Source organism: Biomphalaria glabrata, chromosome 16, assembly GCF_947242115.1.
Source record: "Biomphalaria glabrata chromosome 16, xgBioGlab47.1, whole genome shotgun sequence".
Taxonomy (NCBI): Eukaryota; Metazoa; Mollusca; class Gastropoda; family Planorbidae; genus Biomphalaria; species Biomphalaria glabrata.
This window is the reverse complement of record NC_074726.1, coordinates 29,360,540-29,381,753: the sequence shown is the minus strand read 5'-3', so window position 1 is coordinate 29,381,753 and position 21,214 is coordinate 29,360,540. Positions and strand designations below refer to the sequence as shown.

Below are 21,214 nucleotides of genomic sequence, written 5' to 3'. Positions count from 1 at the left end.
TTAAAAAACAACAACATAGCTTTAAATAGTTTATTAACACTTCCTTTAGTATGCACAGCGGATACACAAAAAAGATGGCTATTTATAGTTTTTTTTCCCGCCATGTCTGAAAACCTCAAAGTGGGTCACTTCTCAACTCTCTCTTTCTTTGTTTCTTTCCTTTCTCAATTCCCGTCTCTCTTTTTCTTATCCAATCTCTCCTCTCTATTTTTGTTTGTAGGCCTACACATGTGATGTTTTATATTATATGTACACCTGTGATGTTTTATAGTATATGTACACCTGTGATGTTTTATAGTATATGTACACCTGTGATGTTTTATAGTATATGTACACATGTGATGTTTTATAGTATATGTACACATGTGATGTTTTATATTATATGTACACCTGTGATGTTTTATAGTATATGTACACATGTGATGTTTTATAGTATATGTACACATGTGATGTTTTATATTATATGTACACCTGTGATGTTTTATAGTATATGTACACATGTGATGTTTTATAGTATATGTACACCTGTGATGTTTTATAGTATATGTACACATGTGATGTTTTATAGTATATGTACACATGTGATGTTTTATATTATATGTACACCTGTGATGTTTTATATTATATGTACACCCTGTGATGTTTTATATTATATGTACACCCTGTGATGTTTTATAGTATATGTACACCTGTGATGTTTTATAGTATATGTACACATGTGATGCTTTATAGTATATGTACACCTGTGATGTTTTATATTATATGTACACCTGTGATGTTTTATATTATATGTACACCTGTGATGTTTTATATTATATGTACACATGTGATGCTTTATAGTATATGTACACCTGTGATGTTTTATATTATATGTACACCTGTGATGTTTTATATTATATGTACACCTGTGATGTTTTATATTATATGTACACCTGTGATGTGTTATATTATATGTACACCCTGTGATGTTTTATATTATATGTACACCTGTGATGTTTTATAGTATATGTACACCTGTGATGTTTTATAGTATATGTACACCTGTGACTTGTTATATTTTATGTATACCCGCTAAGTACGCTTAAACTTGGCCTGGCTACCTATGAAAGGGGCTTGAGGGTTAGGACAGCAGAGCAGAGTTGTGTTTACTGAGCGCTTAAATGCAGAAAAAAAAAAAAAAAGCGCTCTGAGCATGGTCTATATATTAAAAAAAAAATGATCTAACAACTCTCGTGAAAACAGATGAGAAAGAAGTGGAAAAAGTGTGTGTGTGTGAGAGAGAGAAAGAGTAGGGAGAGAGGGACTGACAGAGAGAGAGGGAGGGAGAAGAGGAGAAATAGAGGAAAAAAAAAGGGTAAATGTGGGAAAGTTAAACTTTGTATTTTCCTCAAAATTTCCAGTACCAGCACACGATACACTGTAAGTTCCAAAATTGACCTTAGTCAAAGTGCAGTCTATTTTCATGATTCAAAAACATTTTTTTTTTTTAAATCATTTCAAGTATTTTAAATTTAAATTGAAATATGTCAACTATGCTTACCAATTCTATCCTTTAAATGTTCCCCATAAGGTAACGCCCGATATAAAGATTTCTGAAAGTCACTGCTCTTTTCATAAGGCGCCATGTTATTTCGTTTACAGAGCTCAGCAGATCAAAGAAACTCCAAACACAAAAGATCGACTTCACAACTGCCACCTAGTGTTCACTGTTGCAAACATTTCACGCCTCTTCATTGGCTTGTAATAAGCAACACACATTCATCGAATATTGTAAACTATTAAAAATATGATCTTTAAAATGTGTAGTATTCAGCATAAATATCCTAGACTCTCCAGACTACTTTGGGAGGCGCGGTGGCTGAGCGGTAAAGCGCTTGGCTTCCGAACCGGGGACCGGGGTTCGAATGCTGGTGAAGACTGGGATTTCTAATTTCGGGATCTTCGGGCGCCTCTGAGTCCACCCAGCTCTAATGGGTACCTGACATTAGTTAGGGAAAAGTAAAGGCGGTTGGTCGTTGTGCTGGCCACATGACACCCTTGTTAACCGTAGGCCACAGAAACAGATGATCTTTACATCATCTGCCCTGTAGACCACAAGGTCTGAAAGGGGAACTTTACTTTTTTTTGTTAACTCCAGACTACTTTACGTATTAACTTAAACTTCTGTGACTACTAAGAAAAGTGACTTAATGTTTTAGTTTTCGTGGTCCAAAGTCAACATCGCTGAGGTGTGAGAAAAAAACAAAACAAAAGGCTATCGGTCTAAACTGCCCATAGGTTGCACGTTGCGGGTCAGTGTTCAGGCCTCTATGACAATTGGCATCAATCTAGCAGGCATAAGGAATGGACCTCATTCACCAATCGTAAACAAACATTTATTTAGCCACGTGATAATATTGATAAGACAATGAAAAAAAAAAGTATCACGTGACAGCCTTTATGGATTGCGTATTTTGTATAGAAGAGATAGAGAACCACGTGGCTAAATGTTTTTTTTTTGTTTACGATTGGTGAATGAGGTCCATTACCATACATTAATTAGGTGAAGACAACTCTAGCTTACAACCAAAAGGGTCAAACTGAGTAAACATCGTCTGCTGAATGCGAATGATAAACGTCTCGCAATGGAACCCCCATTGTATAGGAGCCAATCCTGCCACTTCACTATAGTCTTGCTGTATTCTCCACCAAGCAAGGAGATCTACTGTTTGAGAAGCACTGGATTCTCCTGAAGCTCCGCAAGACCTTTACAGCACACAGGAAAATGCTACTGCGCTCGACCATGAAGAAGATTCCCATTAAACTGTAAACATCGTTCACATTAGACTCTCGCTGTAAACTGTGAGCGTTTTGACTGATGCAATATATGAAATGTATTGACTAAGAGGCTATTGCATGTGCCAGGTACAAAAAAAGGCACCGGTTGAAGGAATGCGAAGCGAAGACATACTGAAAGGCGGGAACTTGTAGATCGAAGTGAGTTGAGAGATACCTTGTAGATCTAAGTGACTTGAAAGATACCTTGTAGATCGAAGTGAGTTGAGAGATACCTTGAAGATCTAAGTGAGTTGAGAGATACCTTGAAGATCTAAGTGAGTTGAGAGATACCTTGAAGATCTAAGTGAGTTGAGAGATACCTTGTAGATCTAAGTGAGTTGAGAGATACCTTGTAGATCGAAGTGAGTTGAGAGATACCTTGTAGATCGAAGTGAGTTGAGAGATACCTTGTAGATCTAAGTGAGTTGAGAGATACCTTGTAGATCTAAGTGAGTTGTGAGATACCTTGTAGATCTAAGTGAGTTTAGAGATACCTTGAAGATCTAAGTGAGTTGAGAGATACCTTGTAGATCTAAGTGAGTTGAGAGATACCTAATAGATCTAAGTGAGTTGAGAGATACCTAATAGATCTAAGTGAGTTTAGAGATACCTTGAAGATCTAAGTGTGTTGAGAGATACCTTGTAGATCTAAGTGAGTTGAGAGATACCTTGTAGATCGAAGTGAGTTGAGAGATACCTTGTAGATCGTTTGGCATTTTGCGATTTAATTTGTACACTGATATTACAAACATTTATATATGTAATAAAATTTAAGTTTCTTTTGTTCATACAAGATGATTTCAAGCTTATATATTTGTGTGAGCTAGAGTCAATACGCCTATAAGGTAGATTGGATTAGCTTTCTGGTTATAGGCCTAAAACGCAACACAGGCCTTCTTGACATATACCTTTGTGTACAATACAGTTGAATATAACACACACACACACATACACACACACTGACTCACACACAGAGAGACTCACACACAGACATTTGGTACTTGAAGTGGACTATTTATACGACCAAAATCTTTGACCAAGATATTTATGATCTGTTTATCGATTAGTTTGGTCACATCAAAGATTCTCACAGTCTGTAATTACGACACACTGAAACGTGACCGAAATCGCAAAGATAACTAGAGAACGAGGTCGATGTCGCAAAAAAACAACAAAAAATTCAAAGTATCCGAACAATGAAAACTGAACAGACAACTACACACCACACGACATAGTGTCGCAAACGAGAACTACAGAGACCCTACTAAAAAAAGGCGATACTATTCCAATAATTTAGACAGGGAGTAAACCAAATGAAGAGCTATAAATTGCCTACCTTTAGTGACATTTTTTTCTCAACTTAAAAATAGTTTATACTTTTATACATATCTGCATACATAATTTTAAAAAAAACATAGAAAAACGCTTTGGAGGGTCATAAGAAAACTTTGCACTTATTTCAGCCGCGGTAAAGACTATGAAATAAAAATCTATATGGCGTTTTTCTTTATCAAAATATGACAGCGAAACAACACAAATACAATGGTCTCGTCCTCAACTTACCGCTAAAAACAACAGTACACGGATTTAAAAAACCAAAACAGCAAAACAAAACAAAAAATTCAAATTTTAAAATCCCTGAACTGTCAATATTTTAATGAATTTCAGGCTTTGTTTAGACCAGTGATGCCCAAAATACGGCCCAGCGGGTCACATCCGGCCCAGAACGTGATTCCGTCCGGCACGCCGAAACGTCGATACAAAGTGTAGAAAATCTCCTCTCCACAAAAAAGAAAAAAGAAGTTTATTTTTTCCCCTACTTTAGGGGTAAATGGATTGGTACCGAAAGTAAGCCAACATATTTGTTATATAAAGTGTTGTGGTTGTTTTAGTAATAAAGTGGATCTAGGTCTATAATAAACAGGGTTCATAGCCAATTTCATGAATGATTTTCCAGGTATTTTCCAGGTTTTCATGGTAGAGTTTTAGATTTTCAAGGTATGCATCGCACCATAGCAAGCAATATATATGTGTATATATTTACATACATATGACATAAATATGTAAAAAGAACAATATATATATATAAATATTAAATTAAAAAACCCTCATTAAAATGTATGCTGATAAGTTGAAATCATACCTCCAAAAAAAAAAAAAATTCATCTCTAGTGTTTCCTAAGCATTTAAATGCAACTTTTTAATACACACAAGCTGGCACTACAGAAGAATAACTTTTTTAAAATATGAGATGTAATTCACCTAAAACTGTCGCAATCTGAAGTTGGAAATGTTCTTAAATTGACAGATTTGTAAAAAATAATATTTCATTCTTACTATAGCAGTTGACTTGCTTTCCATCTGTTTTAAATAAATTACAACCAAAATAACTCTACGGGCTTTTCTACAGCTGTGTGCGAAATATTTTCGTTAAATCTACAGTAGATCTAGACTCTAATTTAAGTCACTAAATTCGCGGACTTTTCACGACTGTGAGAGAATTATCTTCACTCTATATTCTATTGGATTAGCGTAAATTAAGTCAAGATCTAAGTCTAAGTCACTAAATTCGCGGACTTTTTTCGAATTATCTTCACTGAATCACCGTAAATCTAGTCCCTAAAATTCGCGGACTTTTCACAGCTGTGTGCGAATTATTTTCACTGAATCTACCGTAAATCTAGAGTCTAGATCTAAGTCACTAAATTCGCGGACTTTTCACAGCTGTGAGAGAATTATCTTCACTAGATTCTAGTGATTTAGCGTAAATCTAGAATCTAGCATATTTCTAGAGCAATCTAGACATTAGATGTACCTGTATCTAGATCCTTAAATTAACTAAAATTCACGGCGTTTTCAGGTTAAGCGCTAATTATCTTCACTAGATCTAACTTAGATCTAAATCTAGATACTATTTCTAGCTAGATGAGAAGGATGGATCGTGAGAAGACTTAAAAGTAAAGTACCGGTAGCAATTATACTTAAACACTGAATCATAATCTCCAAATACAAAATCTAATAAAATACTCAGAAAGACACAAAGATAAGATGATATACGGACTTTCCACGCGAAGTCACTCTTACTGTTACAACAAGAAGATTTTCGGCGAGGGAGGGCCCGGAGGGGTGTAGCCTTCACATTAGGCTGCTAATTGCTCTAGTTATAGACAATAGTCACTACAGACTAGATCTAGCGCGTCTTCAGTCGTAACAGTTAAAGGAAAATAGTGCTAAGTGAAATGCTTGCTTGAGCCAAGGTCGTTTTCAATCACGAGGTCGCGCTTCAAAAGTGGGTGAAAGGCGGTGTAGACGCGTCGTCACTGGTCAGCTCAATGTAACCGGGAAAAAAATGAAAACAAACACCAGGTATCGGGAGGGAAAGAACTCAAGGTCCAGTTTTAAAATTCAAGTTTTTTCCCCGTTTTTTACGAAATTCAAGGCTTTTTCAAGGCCTTGAATTTAATATGAAATTCAAGGTGTTTTCCAGGTTTTCAAGGTGGCTACGAACCCTGAATAAAGTCTTTCTTACTAACTCATGGAGTTCGATTTAAACCAGACAACATATAATAAATTCTATGAATGACTTGATAAAACTGTGTAACTTGATAAATAGTATTTAATCCATAAAATGAAGGGGCGCAGTCCATATGTCAACAGTAATACTAGATTGATGTCTTGCTTAAAGAGTGAGTCGTTACTAACTGTAAATTATCCCATCATTCCTTATCCGGTTAATATCCCATAATTCCCTAGTTCCATCTAAAACAGTCTATTTATAGTCTCGTCAAATTCCCGATTAAACTAAACCTATAACAAAAGAAAGAGTGTCTCTTTTGAAAGAACATAAACATTGAGCAGCTTTATGAGACCAAACTAATAAATAAGGGGGCATTCATGGTTTGAGACGCAACTATTAGATTACACTTAGGGTGGAGGATTGATGAGATTGTTTATAAAAAGAGACAAGAAAATAAGTCGGCTGTAAGACTAGCTTTTGAGCTACTCACTTTGTAAGTAGAGACATGAAGCCATTTTCCAAATGCGAGTGCATTCAAAAGTGGTTGCTAGCAATGATGGAAGAAATGTGTCCTAAAAAGAAGATAGCTGTTAAAGCTGTCCACCTTTGTCATGACAATTACAAAGCGAGTGAAAGTAAATATCTCCATTCGAAACTACCAGACAATGCAGATTTCAAAATATTTTCTATTGTCACTGACGAGTCTACCGACCTATCTGATACTGCTCGAAATCTTGATATTTACCATATCACAAAAGAGATTCAAGACACCGATAGCAAAGACAAACAGACACAAACACTCTTTTGTTCCCCTGGCAATCAAATCATTAAATAAGAACAATCTGGTATAAACTTTGTCACATGTAAATTATGAGTGAGTCTGGTGTGAATGTACATTTCGTTTTTTTTTATAGTTATAAAGTTTTTTGTTTGGTGTAATGCACTAATTGTAAGACAAATTTCCATACGGACAATAAAGATTATTATTATTATATTCAATCGCGGTACAAACAGCAGTTTTGAAATCAGAAAAGTTGGAAGCTATGAGGAGCATGCGAAGTCCTGTCAAATACATTGTATCCATCACAGAGGATCTTTCTCTTCTATGGGAGGAATTAACGGGAGTGACTTCTGATGGCGCCACAAGTATGGTCACGTATTAGACAAGTTGCGGAGTCAAATGGAACCGAATTATTCACCAACAAAAACAATGTGGCAAGCTGTTCAGTCTGGACCATGTTCTAATGATCGTGTTCAGATTGAACAATACCCGTCATTTCTTCAAAAAACCATCTGCGGCCAATGTGTCAAGTGCCCCAAATGTGTCTAGTGCCCCAAATGTGTCAAGTGCCCCAATGTGTCAAGTGCTCCAAATGTGTCAAGTGCCCCAATGTGTCAAGTGCCCCAATGTGTCAAGTGCTCCAAATGTGTCAAGTGCTCCAAATGTGTCAAGTGCCCCAATGTGTCAAGTGCCCAGACATAGTCTCAAATGGAAATGATTGACTTACAAAGCCAGACATCCCTTTTTGACAAATTTCTAGGGATTCATTCATTAATTAATATAAGTACTAGATTCACGGATTTCTAATAAAAAGGGTATATTGTCTATTTCTCTATTTAAAAAAAAAAAACAACTATATGATGATGTGGCCCGCGTCACGAGTGTAGAAAATTAAAATCGCCCGCCGACAAACTAAGGTTGAGCATCACTGGATTAGGCTGTTTGGAATTGGAACTTTGATCGCAAATCAATAATCAAACTGAGCTTGTTCGTCAAATTCATTTTACTTTAAAACAAGATTCTTGAACTGGAAAAAAAAAAAACAATCAACAATCCAGCTATACATTAAACCTAGATTAAACTAGACTTTCTGTTCAAATCTATTACAATTATAGGCCTACATATCGTGAACTTACTAGTTTTAAACCTGTATAACCTCTGGGTTTAAACTGTGTTAAACTCTGGGTATAAACTGTGTTAAACTCTGGGTTTAAACAAAGGCAAACTTTGTTTCCACAAGTTATCGGCTTATCAAGTCTCATCCATTAGCTGGACACTGTTATTTCTAGCGACAAGTCGAAAGTTTTTTTTGAAGTTGCCTAATAAGTTTTTTTTTTATTGACATATTAATCTGAGCGCGCGTGCTGTTCAATAACGTCACACACATGCGCACAGATACTTTTTTTTACACGCAACAGCAGACGGCACTCCTTCTTGGCCGTTTCGACATTTATTAGGATACAAAAATCGATAAATTATAATATCGTCTTTTAGGCCTTCACTTCACATCCGAACCCACCTTAACAAACTTCTTTATAAAGTGTTGTAGACTACAGTGACATTCGTTTAAAGCTTTAATCGATCCGATAGCATAGAAACTCTCATAATGAATCGATATAATGCCAATTACAAGAAAAAGGACGCCTATTAGAAGCTATCTCCACATGACCAACGCATAGTTTTTTCGACTCAGAACCGGACACAACAGAATGAGACAGCACATGTTCCGGAAGCTTAAAGACGGGACGAGCGAAACCTGCCCTTGTGGAGCATCACCAGAGAATGCTGATCATGTCCTACAAAGCTGCATACTTTATCGTATATCACTCAAGTACAGCTACCATCTCTTGAAGAGATTTTCCAAGAAAGATGCCTTTCCAAATCACTCTCGATTCTTACAGACAACCTGCACCCATTAAACCACTGTTACATAAGATCTGAACGAAGTGGTCGTCTCCTTTCCATTAGGACTAAAACTGAAAGATTTAAAAACTCCTTTATCCCACTTTCGGTCAGAGTGTTACAAGATCAGCTGTCGTCATCGAGAAGTACATAGAAGCAGTGGCGTAGCTAGAGTATATGATGCCTGGTGCGGTACCTCATCTTGATGCCCCCCCCCCAAAAAAAAAAAAGCTAACTAAATAATAACATTGCAAAACCTTACTTTTTTGTTCAAAATAATATGTACTCATTAATCAAATATTGTTAATTCAAAAAATCACTTTTACTTAAACATACTACAAGTGAATTTTACGCACTTTCTTGCTGGCAAAAGTATCAATAATGTTATCGAAATCAATTTTTTCCACCAACTCTTGTTTAATGGACAAAATGGCTAAATTAGTGAGTCGTAAATTTGTCATCGTTGATTGCAAGTAATTCTTGATCAGTTTAAGTTTGGAAAAACTTCTCTCGCATGTAGCGAGGCTTACCGCAATACTAAAAAATATGCGAATCATGATGACGATATTTGGGACTGAATCATCTAGCTAATATTTTTTTATAAATTTCAAGAGCTCAACAGGTCCTTGTTTTGGAAGTTCAGAGGCTTCTGATGAAACTGTGACAAACCGTTGAAGCCTCTTTCATTCCAGCAGAAATTTGCTTTTATCAATGTCGCTAGGAATACTATCGAGATTGATTTCGACCTGAGGATTTAATAGCTGGGAAGGCGACAAAAATTCATATCTATTTGCTACATCATGAAGTTGCTCGAATCGGTAAATTATTTCTTGAACAATCCTGTCCAAGGTAGAATAAATTTCCCTTCGTAGCTCTTCTTTGTGTGTAAGTACATAGTCGTCACTTTTCTCACCAGGCATCTTTTTCTTATGGCCAATACATTTTTGAGGTTCTGTACTGATTCTCAGATCTGAGAACACGCTTTAAGATGTCAGGTGTACTGTCAAAAATAATAGAGAAATATTTGGCTTGTTTTACGTGCTGTATGATTTGTTGTTTTAACGTGATCCCCCAATTTTGTAATACATTCATTTTGTATTTGTGGAGACATGTATGTATTCGGTCTGGAACAAAGCTTAGTTCGAAGCACATGCTCCCTCAAGAGTGGATCGTACTTTGATAGTAATTTTACTAACTCCAAGAAATTGCCTTGATTTTGTCCTTCAGGTCGCTCGCGATGCCCACGAAGTGCCAGATTTTGCTTTGAGAGAAAACCAATGATGTCCAAGATTCTCTCCAGGTTTTTGTCTCTTGTATAATCAAATCTTGGGCCTTGTTGTCAATACTGTTCCCTACTCCCAAGCAAGCGATGACCGAATGTGAGCTCTGCTGGTCTCATGTTTTTTTCTATTTTCGGGGATAACCTCCACCAATCATTAAATCGATCTTTGGATTTAAATGAAGATTTGGTACTTGATCTTGTTGAGAAGAGTATGCAGGGGAAGCAAAATAAGGATTCTTTTTTTTGGCGAATAACACATCCGATTTCTAAGAACTTTCTCGCCGTTTGACATTTGCGAACAAAACCAAGCCTTTTGGTTAGCTTATTTAAAAATATTGACATTACAATAGAATTATTTCCAAAATTAAACTATAAAGAATCTTAAAGAAATCAATAAACTAAGACAATTGTTTAGAGCTAGAGTTTAGAAATATATTTGTAAACTCAATATCTAGATTAAACCAGCGGACTAAACAATGAAGTGAAAAAAGTTGGCCTATCTTCTTCTTCATATTACAGAGCTGTCAGAATTTAAGTCATTGTTTAATATGCATGACTAAATGCATGACGCGTAGGACGTAATCATCTTCTTTTTTGAAGTAACGTCTGTACTATATAAGATAAGATAAGACCAGTAAACACTTGATGAGATGTGGGCCGTGTTAACTACTAGATGATCTGTTGACCTAGACAATGTGTTGCAAGGTTGGCACTGAATGTCAAGTTGAGCTGACACAGGCAACACTCTTGGAATCGTTCATCATTAGTCTCACACACGGCAATCAACTTTAGGATCCCCCGTTAATAGCTCTAGTGATATTTGTATCTAGTAACAACATATAACGTGTGTCCGAAATAAATCTTTTAAATTAGATTCAAACTGTTCTATAGCTTACATTGTATTGAAGAAATAGTCAAGGTGATGAAACAAAATAGCGACATGACTAGTTTATAAATCGTTAGTTCATGTTTAAAATACAGTAGTTTATTATTATTATAGCTTTTATATAGAGCTACTTTCATGCTTATAGCATGCTCAGAGCGCTTTGGTCCAATCTCATTTGTGGACCGGTGGGGGGCAGGGGTATCTAGGAGTTGGTTTTCCGTGCTGCCTTTAGGCGCTCAGTAAACGCAACTCTGCCCGAGTGGGGTGTCGAACCTCGAGCACTCTTGTAGGTAACCAAGACAAGCCAAGTTCAAGCGCACTTAGCCTCTCGACCACGCTTCCCACCAGTTTATGTTTGTTCGTGTCCATACAATTAGTCGTTTTTACTGAAACGCTCAGGGAAATAGGAAATTAATACACACTGGGGGAATTTTGGTGCCCCTCTCCACTTGGTGCCCTGTGCGGCCCGCACCACCCGCACATTGGTAGCTACGCCACTGCATAGAAGTCTAATTCATAAAGCGCTGGTTGTGAATGTGTATGTGTTTCGTGTGTGAATGTTGTTCGAATTTTTAATCAATATTGTTTTTGTACAGTAGTCAAACTGAATTTCCATTAGATTGGATCAATAAAAATGATCTTATCTTATTTTATCTTATCTTATCAAGAGGCCCGAACAAGACTCTGGCCCCAAACCCTCTTATAGTACAAAAACTATACGGAGAACTGCTGATCTGGAAATCACTACGCGTTTCATCTCAGATATGCGTAGTGATTTCCGACATGAAAAATAAGAGCGAAGAAGAAAGATGAAGAGTCGATATAATTTGATAGATACATTCTACAATGAAATTTGTTTAAAGCTTTAATAGCCCAGAAAGTCTCGTAATGAATCGGTATAATTTGATAGATATTTGCGACATTGAAGCTCTGGAGTTCTAAAGTATTGGGGACTGCGACATAAAAAATTTAACACAAAGTTAATCTGCACTTCTTTGTGCTTTGACTTTTAAGATGCTCTTTATTTTTTACAATACCTCTATTCAAGTCACACATTCGTGGAGCCTGGACGGACACGAATTTCGTAAACGGCTCTAATGATTTACCTAGAAATTTGACAGTTGACGTATAACGTTGGAAAAACGGCTAATTGGACCGTTAGAATTTGTCAAAGTATAAAAATAAATTAATTTTAATTTGGCAAGTAGACTAGAAACTGTTTACCATGAACAGACGATACGTCTTCGGGAATTTCCGCATCATCTAGGTCCTCTTCATTCGAGAGTTGACTAATTTAATGTTCAGGAATAGTTTGCGCACCATCTTCTAAGTCTAGATCTAAAGGCCTTTTCTGGGGGGGGGGGGGGGGGGGGTAAAAATGTTCCCCTATATTTTAAAATCTAACATTCATTAGTTATTCAGAAAAAAATAGTCACTGTACAAGTTGTATAATTATATTGTAAACATATTGTCTTTTTTAAAAGTATTTCATTTTTAGTTTTCTTGTTTTCTATAAGATCTATTTACTTATGAATTCATTTTCGTGTGGGTCTACTAATACGCGGAACAATGGAACAACTATTCAGACCTAGCGGAACACTAGTGTTCCCCCGGAACACTGCTTGGGAGAAACTGCTGCATACAACACAGAAAAAAAACATTGCTTCAGACACAAACACACACATTTCTAGGTCAGTGCCTTGAAGTTTAATAGCGCCAACTTAATTAAAGTCTCCCACACGTCAGACGCTATGATAGATCGATGCATTTAAAAGAAATGACTGAGGCCTGTATAGGACCACACACACACACACACATCAATCCACCCATCTCACATGACCTAGCTTCTAGACCACTGAATTACGACGTCTGATAGAGAGTGTGGTGCGCCTTTACTTGTCCATTTTAAAGTAATAGTAACTGATTTGTTTACTAATGACTGGTGAAGAGACTTCAGATTACTAATGTGCCAAATAATAATAGTATTAGCCAAGTGTGGCCAAATTCTTGTTTTAAAAAAATACACTAATAAGCCAAAGACTGCAATTCAAATCAGAATGGCATGTGCTTTAATTATCAAGCTGGTTGATGTAAAAATTAATTCCTTTAAATCTCCACCTATTTTGAGACGTATATTATTATCAACAAGCTTTATTAGAACTGAAAACGGACCAGAATATAGCAGTCTCTCATATTGACTGAATGGTGTTTCAAATCAATCGAAATCTATTCTATAAAACACAATGTAAGATAATAGTATGTTTCTTAGAGAAATCAACATCATTTTTAAATTTCTAATGAAACTTGGTATGAATGTTTCTTAGATCATTGCGGAGATCGTCGTAGGGTCCTAAATGTAGAAACTCAGCCTACCCCGGCACAGTGAACCACTAATAAGATAAGATAATTTTTATTGATCCAATCAAATAGAAATTCAGTTTGACAACAACTGACCACCTCAGCGTAACTACTGTAACAATTACATTATAGATGCGAATACGAGCAACATTCACACACGAAACACATACACACTCACAACCAGCGCTTTATGACTTAGACTTCTATGTACTTCTCGATGACGACAGCTGATCTTGTAACACTCTGACCGACAGTGGGATGAAGGAGTTTTTAAATCTTCCTGTTTTAGTCCTAATGGAAAGGATACGACCACTTCGTTCAGATCTTATGTAGCCTAACTGTGGTTTAATGGGTGTAGGTTGTCTTTCAGAATCGTCAGTGTTTTGGAAAGGCATCTTTCATGGAAAAGCTCTTCAAGAGATTGAAGACATTGAAAATAACGCTTGTATTTCCGCTAGCATATAATAAACTAGTCAAAAACAATGTTACGATCTCGCTTAGATATTAGCACGGGTCTTAAACATTAAATTATGCGTTCAATATATGCGTGAGCTAATCTTTAATATTGACTTACCCAATTTAATTTCAAAAATTTATTCACCGGCAATTTCGGCTTCTTCCTGGCACGTTGTTTTCTTGCGTTGCTGTGTCCAGATCTGACGCCCTTCCTCCTAAAGCAGCTTTGACCTTTCAAGCCCAACTGAACCTCTGGTTGAACTACGATGAAGTACCAATAGACACGCTCCTGGTCACTGTCTATTTCTGAACTATTCTTAGTTCCCCCGTGCTTATTGTGTGGCATTGGAACTAATCACACTTGGGAATGTAAACTATCCCCTACACCTTCAACCAACAAGTTAAGAAAATTGTCCGACTTGTACAATTCTGATTGCTTGCCAGTTTGGAATCCGTAATTTGGTTTCTCTCTGTGTAAAAATCAGCGGTTCGAAAAACGAATGACACAGTTATGGAACTTGGACAATGAAATGTGAAGGTATCCAGGACTTGAAAAGATGTGCATTACGTCTATCGTTTGAAGTCGTGGAGTCTCTAGACCAGGGGTTCTCAACATGTGGGTCGCGACCCCCTTGGGATCGATTGACGATTTGCCAGGGGTCGCCTAAGACCATCGAAAATAGGGATTGTATTTGTTTACTCTTCTATTGCTGTATGTGAGTGTCGGGGGTTGTAAAAAGGGGTCGCCGAGAATAAAAGGTTGAGAACCGCTGCTCTAGACTTTGATACTGTTCTATATGATAGACGCGAACAGGTCGCCAGTATAAATAGTTCGTTATTTTAAAACACAGGTCAAGCTAGTTAAACACATGTCACGTTTGTTACCTTTAAACACGGATCACGTTAGCAATTTTTAAGCAAAGATCACGTTGCCTACTTTCAAATGCTGGTCACGTTAGCTATGTTTAAAAATTAACACTTGAATTTCTTTAGCACGGAGATCACGTTAGCTATTGATCACGTTAGCTATTGATCACGTTAGCTATTGATCACGTTAGCTATTGATTACGTTAGCGATTTTTAAACAAAGATCACGTTGCATACTTTAAAACGCTGGTCACGTTAGCTATGTTTTAAAATGAACACTTGAATTTCTCTAGCACGGAGATCACGTTAGCTAACGGTACTTTTAAACATGGATCACGCTAGCTACTTCAAGAAATACATCCCGTTAGCTACTTTTAAACATATAGCTTATCACGTTAGAGACTTTAATACATAGATCACGTTCGTTTCATTTACACGGATAATCACTTTGGCTACTTTTCAAAATAGGCAATGTTAGCTAATTTCAAACACAGATCACGTTGGCTAATTTTAAACATAGATCACGTTAACTAATTTTAAACATAGGTCACGATAGCTACTTTTAAACACTCATCAGGTCAATTACTTTTAAACACAGATCACGTTGGTTACTTTCAAGTCCAGATCAGGTAAATTACCATTGAAGCATAAATCACGTTAGCTTGTGAACAGATCATTTGTCTTCCTAAATGAACATATGCCTAAGTCTCACATAACTAGTCACCAGTAAAGACTTACCGTTGTGGTATAAGTCTCTCGTATTCTTAAGAAAACATGCCAAGAAAGAATCGTATGCAGTCAGAGCACGTGAGAACCAAGCCTATATTCATATTAGGGGAATGGGAGGTCAGGAAAGGGGGGTATTTAAGTTCCCCTCGCAGACCTTGCTATGTCAGATGATGTAAAGGTCATCAGTTTCTTTGGCCTACGGCTTAAGAGGGTGTCATGTGGCCAGCACAACGACCAACCGCCTTTACGTTTCCCAAACTAATGTTAGGTACCCTTTAGAGGTTGGTGGACAAAGAGGCGCCCAAAGATTCCGAAATTTAAAAATCCCAGTCTTCGCCGGGATTAGAACCCGGGACCCCCGGTTTGGAAGGCAAGCGCTTAACGTGACACAAGTCTATCGTATTATTAACAAAGCTTGCTAAGATAGAATCGTTTGCAGTCAGAGCATTAGAGAACCAAGCCTATAGTCGCATTAAGGTATTGAGGGGGGGGGGGGCAGGAAAGGGAGATAACAGTTCATGTATTTGTATTTCATTAGTTAGCCAATCATAACAACGCAACAATCATAATGAATACTCCTACACAGTTAATGCCCATGATCAGACTTGGCACGCGGGGTCATTCCTTTCATATCTGTACAGTTCTATGCTGCCCATGATCAGACTTGGCGCGCGGGGTCATTCCTTTCATATCTGTACAGTTCTATGCTAAGACCTTGAGGAATGTAAATAGATATGGGGCCAGCGAAATGTTCAACCGACATTACTTTCCCAGTCATATGTATTGGGGGCCCCTTTAAGTTAGGGGAGCTCATAGCTAATGGTGGATTGGCCCAAGGGAATATTACCCGAAAGTAACTTTGTACGGACTAAAATTCATTTTAATTTGATATTTTACGGTTTTTTGGCACATCGTCACAATTTAGGTCATGTCGTACCCACAATCCCTCAAGGGTCATTCCCCCTTCATATCCCAAGAGCTTATTCTACACAGTTAAGTCACTAAAAACAAGGTCTATTCACAGTTAAGATAGTAAAAATAGTAAAAATCTATGAATTCAATAAAAATATGTTGTAAATATTATATATTCACAATCTCTCTGACCTATCACAAATCATACATAATAAACAGAAGAAAGGTTATGAAGAAAGTCGTGCTCCTATTAGAAATATAAACCTCTGCTAAATTACAGCTATACCCAAACAAGGGAAAGGCTTCGGGAGTCAACCCCAAGGAATAAAAATAAGGAGATAATGCAGCTACACCCGGAAAGAACTTGCAATGCTAGTGATCCCAAACTGTAGGCCCCAATACCTATTCACTGTTCACGTGATACATGGGCTGCATGAAGAGGATGGGGGGCTGCATGAAGAGGATGGGGGACTGCTGTGTTGGCGCATTGTGCCCACCTTAGCTAACGCCAATGCTTTCATCTTACTACAAGATCAACCATATTCGCTCTACGATTGAAGGAGGCTATGAACAAGAGCTTGTACTGAAGCTTTTAACATACATTTTACATATATTTAGCACTCGTTTTAACATATATTTTAACATATTTAACGAACATTGGACATACATTTCAACATACATTTAACTAACATACATTTTAAATATATTTAGACATTAGGAACTTTTCTTTTTAAACGAAATGAAATTTTTAAAGATAGTCAACTTGGGAAAAAGGGGGGGGGGGGTATTTTTCTAGACGAATTAATCAGTCATTATAAACCTTTGACCTTATTGGGGCTCTTAATTCTTGAAAAACTCGCTAAAATGGGCTTAAGCTCGATACACTGCCAAGCGGGAGATGATGGCGGGATCTCTTTTTATGAGTTATGACTTTCAAGACGAGACACGGTTGCTGTATCGCTGATCTATTTAAAAGCATTTACCTGTCCTTTGTTTTAACTGACAGGCTAGAGGACCACCCTACACGATCCGGTAATATTAAAGACCCCGCTACGACTTCATCGACCAACGACTGAGAATTGACAGGGGATAAAATATTAATGAAAACATTTTTTACTGTAATAGAAAAGCGGGAGGGGGGTATAGGTAGTGGTCTGTCATAGAAAAGGGCTGGTCTAATCTAGTTTCTGTTAAAGGGAAACTCCGATAGTTTTTCAAATTTGAGTTACTGACATAGTGAAATTCTGTGTAAAAAGTTGTAATAGTAAATATTTTACCTTTTTTTTTATGCTTAGAAACATTTATATTTAATAAATTGGTCAGTAAATTCTTGACATCTCAAAAAAAACAACAAAAAAAAAAAAAACGGGGTTCTTTGAGATTTTGTTTTTAGCTAAGTCAAACGTCACTTCCATGAACAATACTAAAAGGGAAACCAGATTTAACCAATCGTATCGCTTCATTCATACAGTAGCTGTTAGGCTGTTAGGCTTAGTGACGGTCTCGACCAGAGCTATGGTACAGTTATATATATAGAGAGAGATCTAAAAGCATTAGGACAACCAACTCGAAAAAAAATAGTAACATTTTCATCTAAGCCCCTCCCTGTCCTAAAAAGTAAATAGATCCGACTGATTCGAACAAACTGGTCAGTGTTAGGCTAGTCTAGACTACGTGTAGTCAGTCATGACAAGACAACCAAGCGATAGTGTTGTGTGTTGAGTGGTCAGGCGAGAAGATACACACTGCCGTGGTTAGTCAAGCATGTAAATCTACTTTTAATACGCATTTTTTTTTAGATCCTAGATCTAACTGCATAGACGAAAATGTATTTCTTTTACGAGAATGTAAACGTTACTGTATGGTCTCCAGTGATAAAGTTAGTCAACAGATTTAATTAATAGGTTAGTGTGACGTCACATAGAAACCCGGTGAAAACCTGACCGTTTTGCGCAGGAAAATTACACCCGAAAAACATCAATTACTAAGTAATTATTATAGCAAATTAAAAAAAAAAAAGAATAATACATTCATTATCTGTAAATCAAAACACATATTATATTAAAAAAAAACCAACCTAATAGCGGCTTTTCCCCTTAAGGGCGGGGGCCGCTCAAAATTGTCAAAACCAGTGGAGTTTCCCTTTAGGTCTTTATCCGCTTATGATCGCCAGCCATTGGCGACAGTGTTCCCATCATGCTGTCTTCTCACTACGAGATGCGACTCTATTCGCGATACGACTTTGCGGGTGCTTTACTTTGTTCTTCTGTATTTCATTTGTTTCAAAACATGGAACTATAGTTCCATGTTCAAACCTTTCTATCTGTAGGCCTTCTGGCTATGTCATTAGTTGTTAATACACATAAAAACACAAGGATATATCTTTATGTGCCGATTGAAATGAGACCAAAAAAAATATCTATTATAGACCCCCCCCCCAAAAAAAAAAAAGCACAAAAAAAAAACAACAAAAAAAAACAACATTATGTTAAATGTTTGTGTGTGTGTCTGAGTGTCTGTCTGTCTAAGTTTCGATCTATCAACAAATGATGCGACGTAAAATAACAAAAAAGAGGAAGAGGATAGCGTTTCTAGGGAAGCAGATGTATGACCCTGTGACCTCATCACGTCTGCTAGTTTAAATTTAAAAAAAAATGGCAGACTGGCATTTCAACGTGAAACACATACAAACTAATGTGTAATAACGTGTCACAAAATTGTCAAACTTGTGACAAGGCATCACTGCGGTGCGAAGTAGAGGGGGGTGTTTTTTTTTGTTTTTTTTTTGGGGGGGGGGGGGGGGAAACAGGCACGCAAACTAATATGTAGATCAGTATTTCCCAAACTGTGTTCTGCGGAACCCTTGAGTTCCGCGAGGCCTGAATAGGTGTTCCACGAGCTACTGGAATAATTAACTAGTAGGCCACCACGTGAATTAATCTCTAAAAAAAAAATAATAAGCAAAGTGTTCCGCTAAATACTCAGAATGTTCCGAAGTGTTCCGATAAGGAAAAAGTTTCAAGAGATGCAGACGACAGTCAGTATATCGGCTTCGATTGGAAAGACCTAGGGCAAGGCTTATGATCTTCTTCCATTAGCAATATATATTTTTTTTAATTTTCATATGGCGGCCACCAAATTTCCATCAACTAAGGCCTCCAATCGCCTAAGACCGCCCCTGGGTTGAGCCTCTTTAAGAGAGTTCTAGTTAGTGCCAAAACACAATCAACGTAAAGACTCATAAGAAATTTAGGCACTTGTTAAGAGGCGAAAAATCCACTCTGGGTAGAAGTTGTAAAGGGCTGGATATCGCCCGTGGGCCGTAGTTAGGACATCTCTGTCATAGACTGAGGAATGAAAGGCCCGATAAATCCTGTCTGTATCACGACACAAAAATACACTGGAAAATTCTACTGTTTTGGTTTCTAAGAGTTGCTAAGTTGTCTCGTAAATTAGGTCAACCTTATGGAGTAAAAAGCGGGGAGGGGGTCGAGATTACTGCGTTCAATAAAGTAAACAAAACACCAGCCATCATCCAATTACATAAACATATAGCCTAGCCATAGCCGCGATAGCGTTACCGTTTGTGCACCAGTAATCTAAAGCAGAGTGCAATATGAGAATTCATGGATCTATGCTGTTTTACTTTTAGAATGAATAAATCTTAGGAAGAATTACGATTAAGTCTGTTGTAAGGTTATCAGACTAGTTTTAACCCCCATAGGAGGACAAAAAGGCAAACAAAGCCTTACAAGGGAGAGCACCGCTAAAAAAAAATACATACAGTTTGAGACACAGTCTATGATAAAGAAGAAAAAATAAACTTTAAAAACTAGTATTTGACGAAATATGACAGTAAATTTAAGGCTGTAAAAGTAAAGTTTCGTATTTTCCAAACAAAGCGAATTTTGTGTGTGAAGTTAATTATTTGAGCCAACCTATATGTGAAACTCCAGACAATAGTTCTACGGATTATACTTAACAAGAAAAATGCTCTCACAGAGTCAATAAAAAAGTTGATTTCTTTTTTTTCCCCACTGTTCTTACATCGGGAAAAAACGCTCTTTTAAAGAAAATTCACGTTATCTGTCAGAGGGTGGTACTGCTGCAGACCTGAGAAAATTTCTCGGTGGACACTGTTAAAAGGACTACATTGAAAATGTTCTTTAACGAAGCAGTACCAGAGAATGAATATTATAATATAATTATAATATAATTGAAAAATCAGATCCTGAGAAGTTCTAACTAACAGGTTTCTTTAAAATAGCCCTGTTTTTTTTTTTTGTATCTTTTATTGTGGGTGGGTATTTAAACCAGAAGACGGGCGTATGTAATAAAGGATTCGATCAATGAAAAATATGTAATTGCAGTAAATAACGGAATGAAAGCCGGACATTTTTACACTTTAGGCAAAAACCTGCCGGGCGTAGGACACGACCCCAATTAGAGGACATGTCCTCCTTTTGCCAGCCCTTCCTGGTCACGTGGTATGTGCACTGGGCTGTCCTTCAGTCGTCTCGTTGGCCCCGGGTTCAAACGTACAGACCTGTGAGGTGGCAACGACTTATTTGTCTGAACTGCCCACAGGTTGTGACGTTGCAGGTCAGTGTTCAGGCCTTCTGAAACGGTTGGTCTCGGTTCATACCCTGCTCGCAGGTCATTCCGCGTCGTTCTGCGGGAGGTTTTTGGGCCAGGATGTAGATTATC

At 37.3% G+C, this 21,214-nt stretch overlaps 1 protein-coding gene across 9 annotated transcripts in view; it reads right to left on the bottom strand.

Annotated features, from left to right (window-relative positions):
• The window catches only part of LOC106058674 (inner centromere protein-like), an 80,413-nt gene that overhangs the window by 45,991 nt on the left and 13,208 nt on the right, over nucleotides 1-21,214 (bottom strand). The window contains exon 1 of one of the 9 annotated variants that reach the window (XM_056014047.1): nucleotides 14,118-14,360. The exons of the other annotated variants lie outside the window; for them this stretch is intronic. Coding sequence (XP_055870022.1) covers nucleotides 14,118-14,345 — 228 coding nt within the window. The 5' untranslated portion in view covers nucleotides 14,346-14,360. Of the gene's footprint in view, nucleotides 1-14,117; nucleotides 14,361-21,214 lie in introns of those variants that run through there. 9 annotated transcript variants of the gene reach the window in all.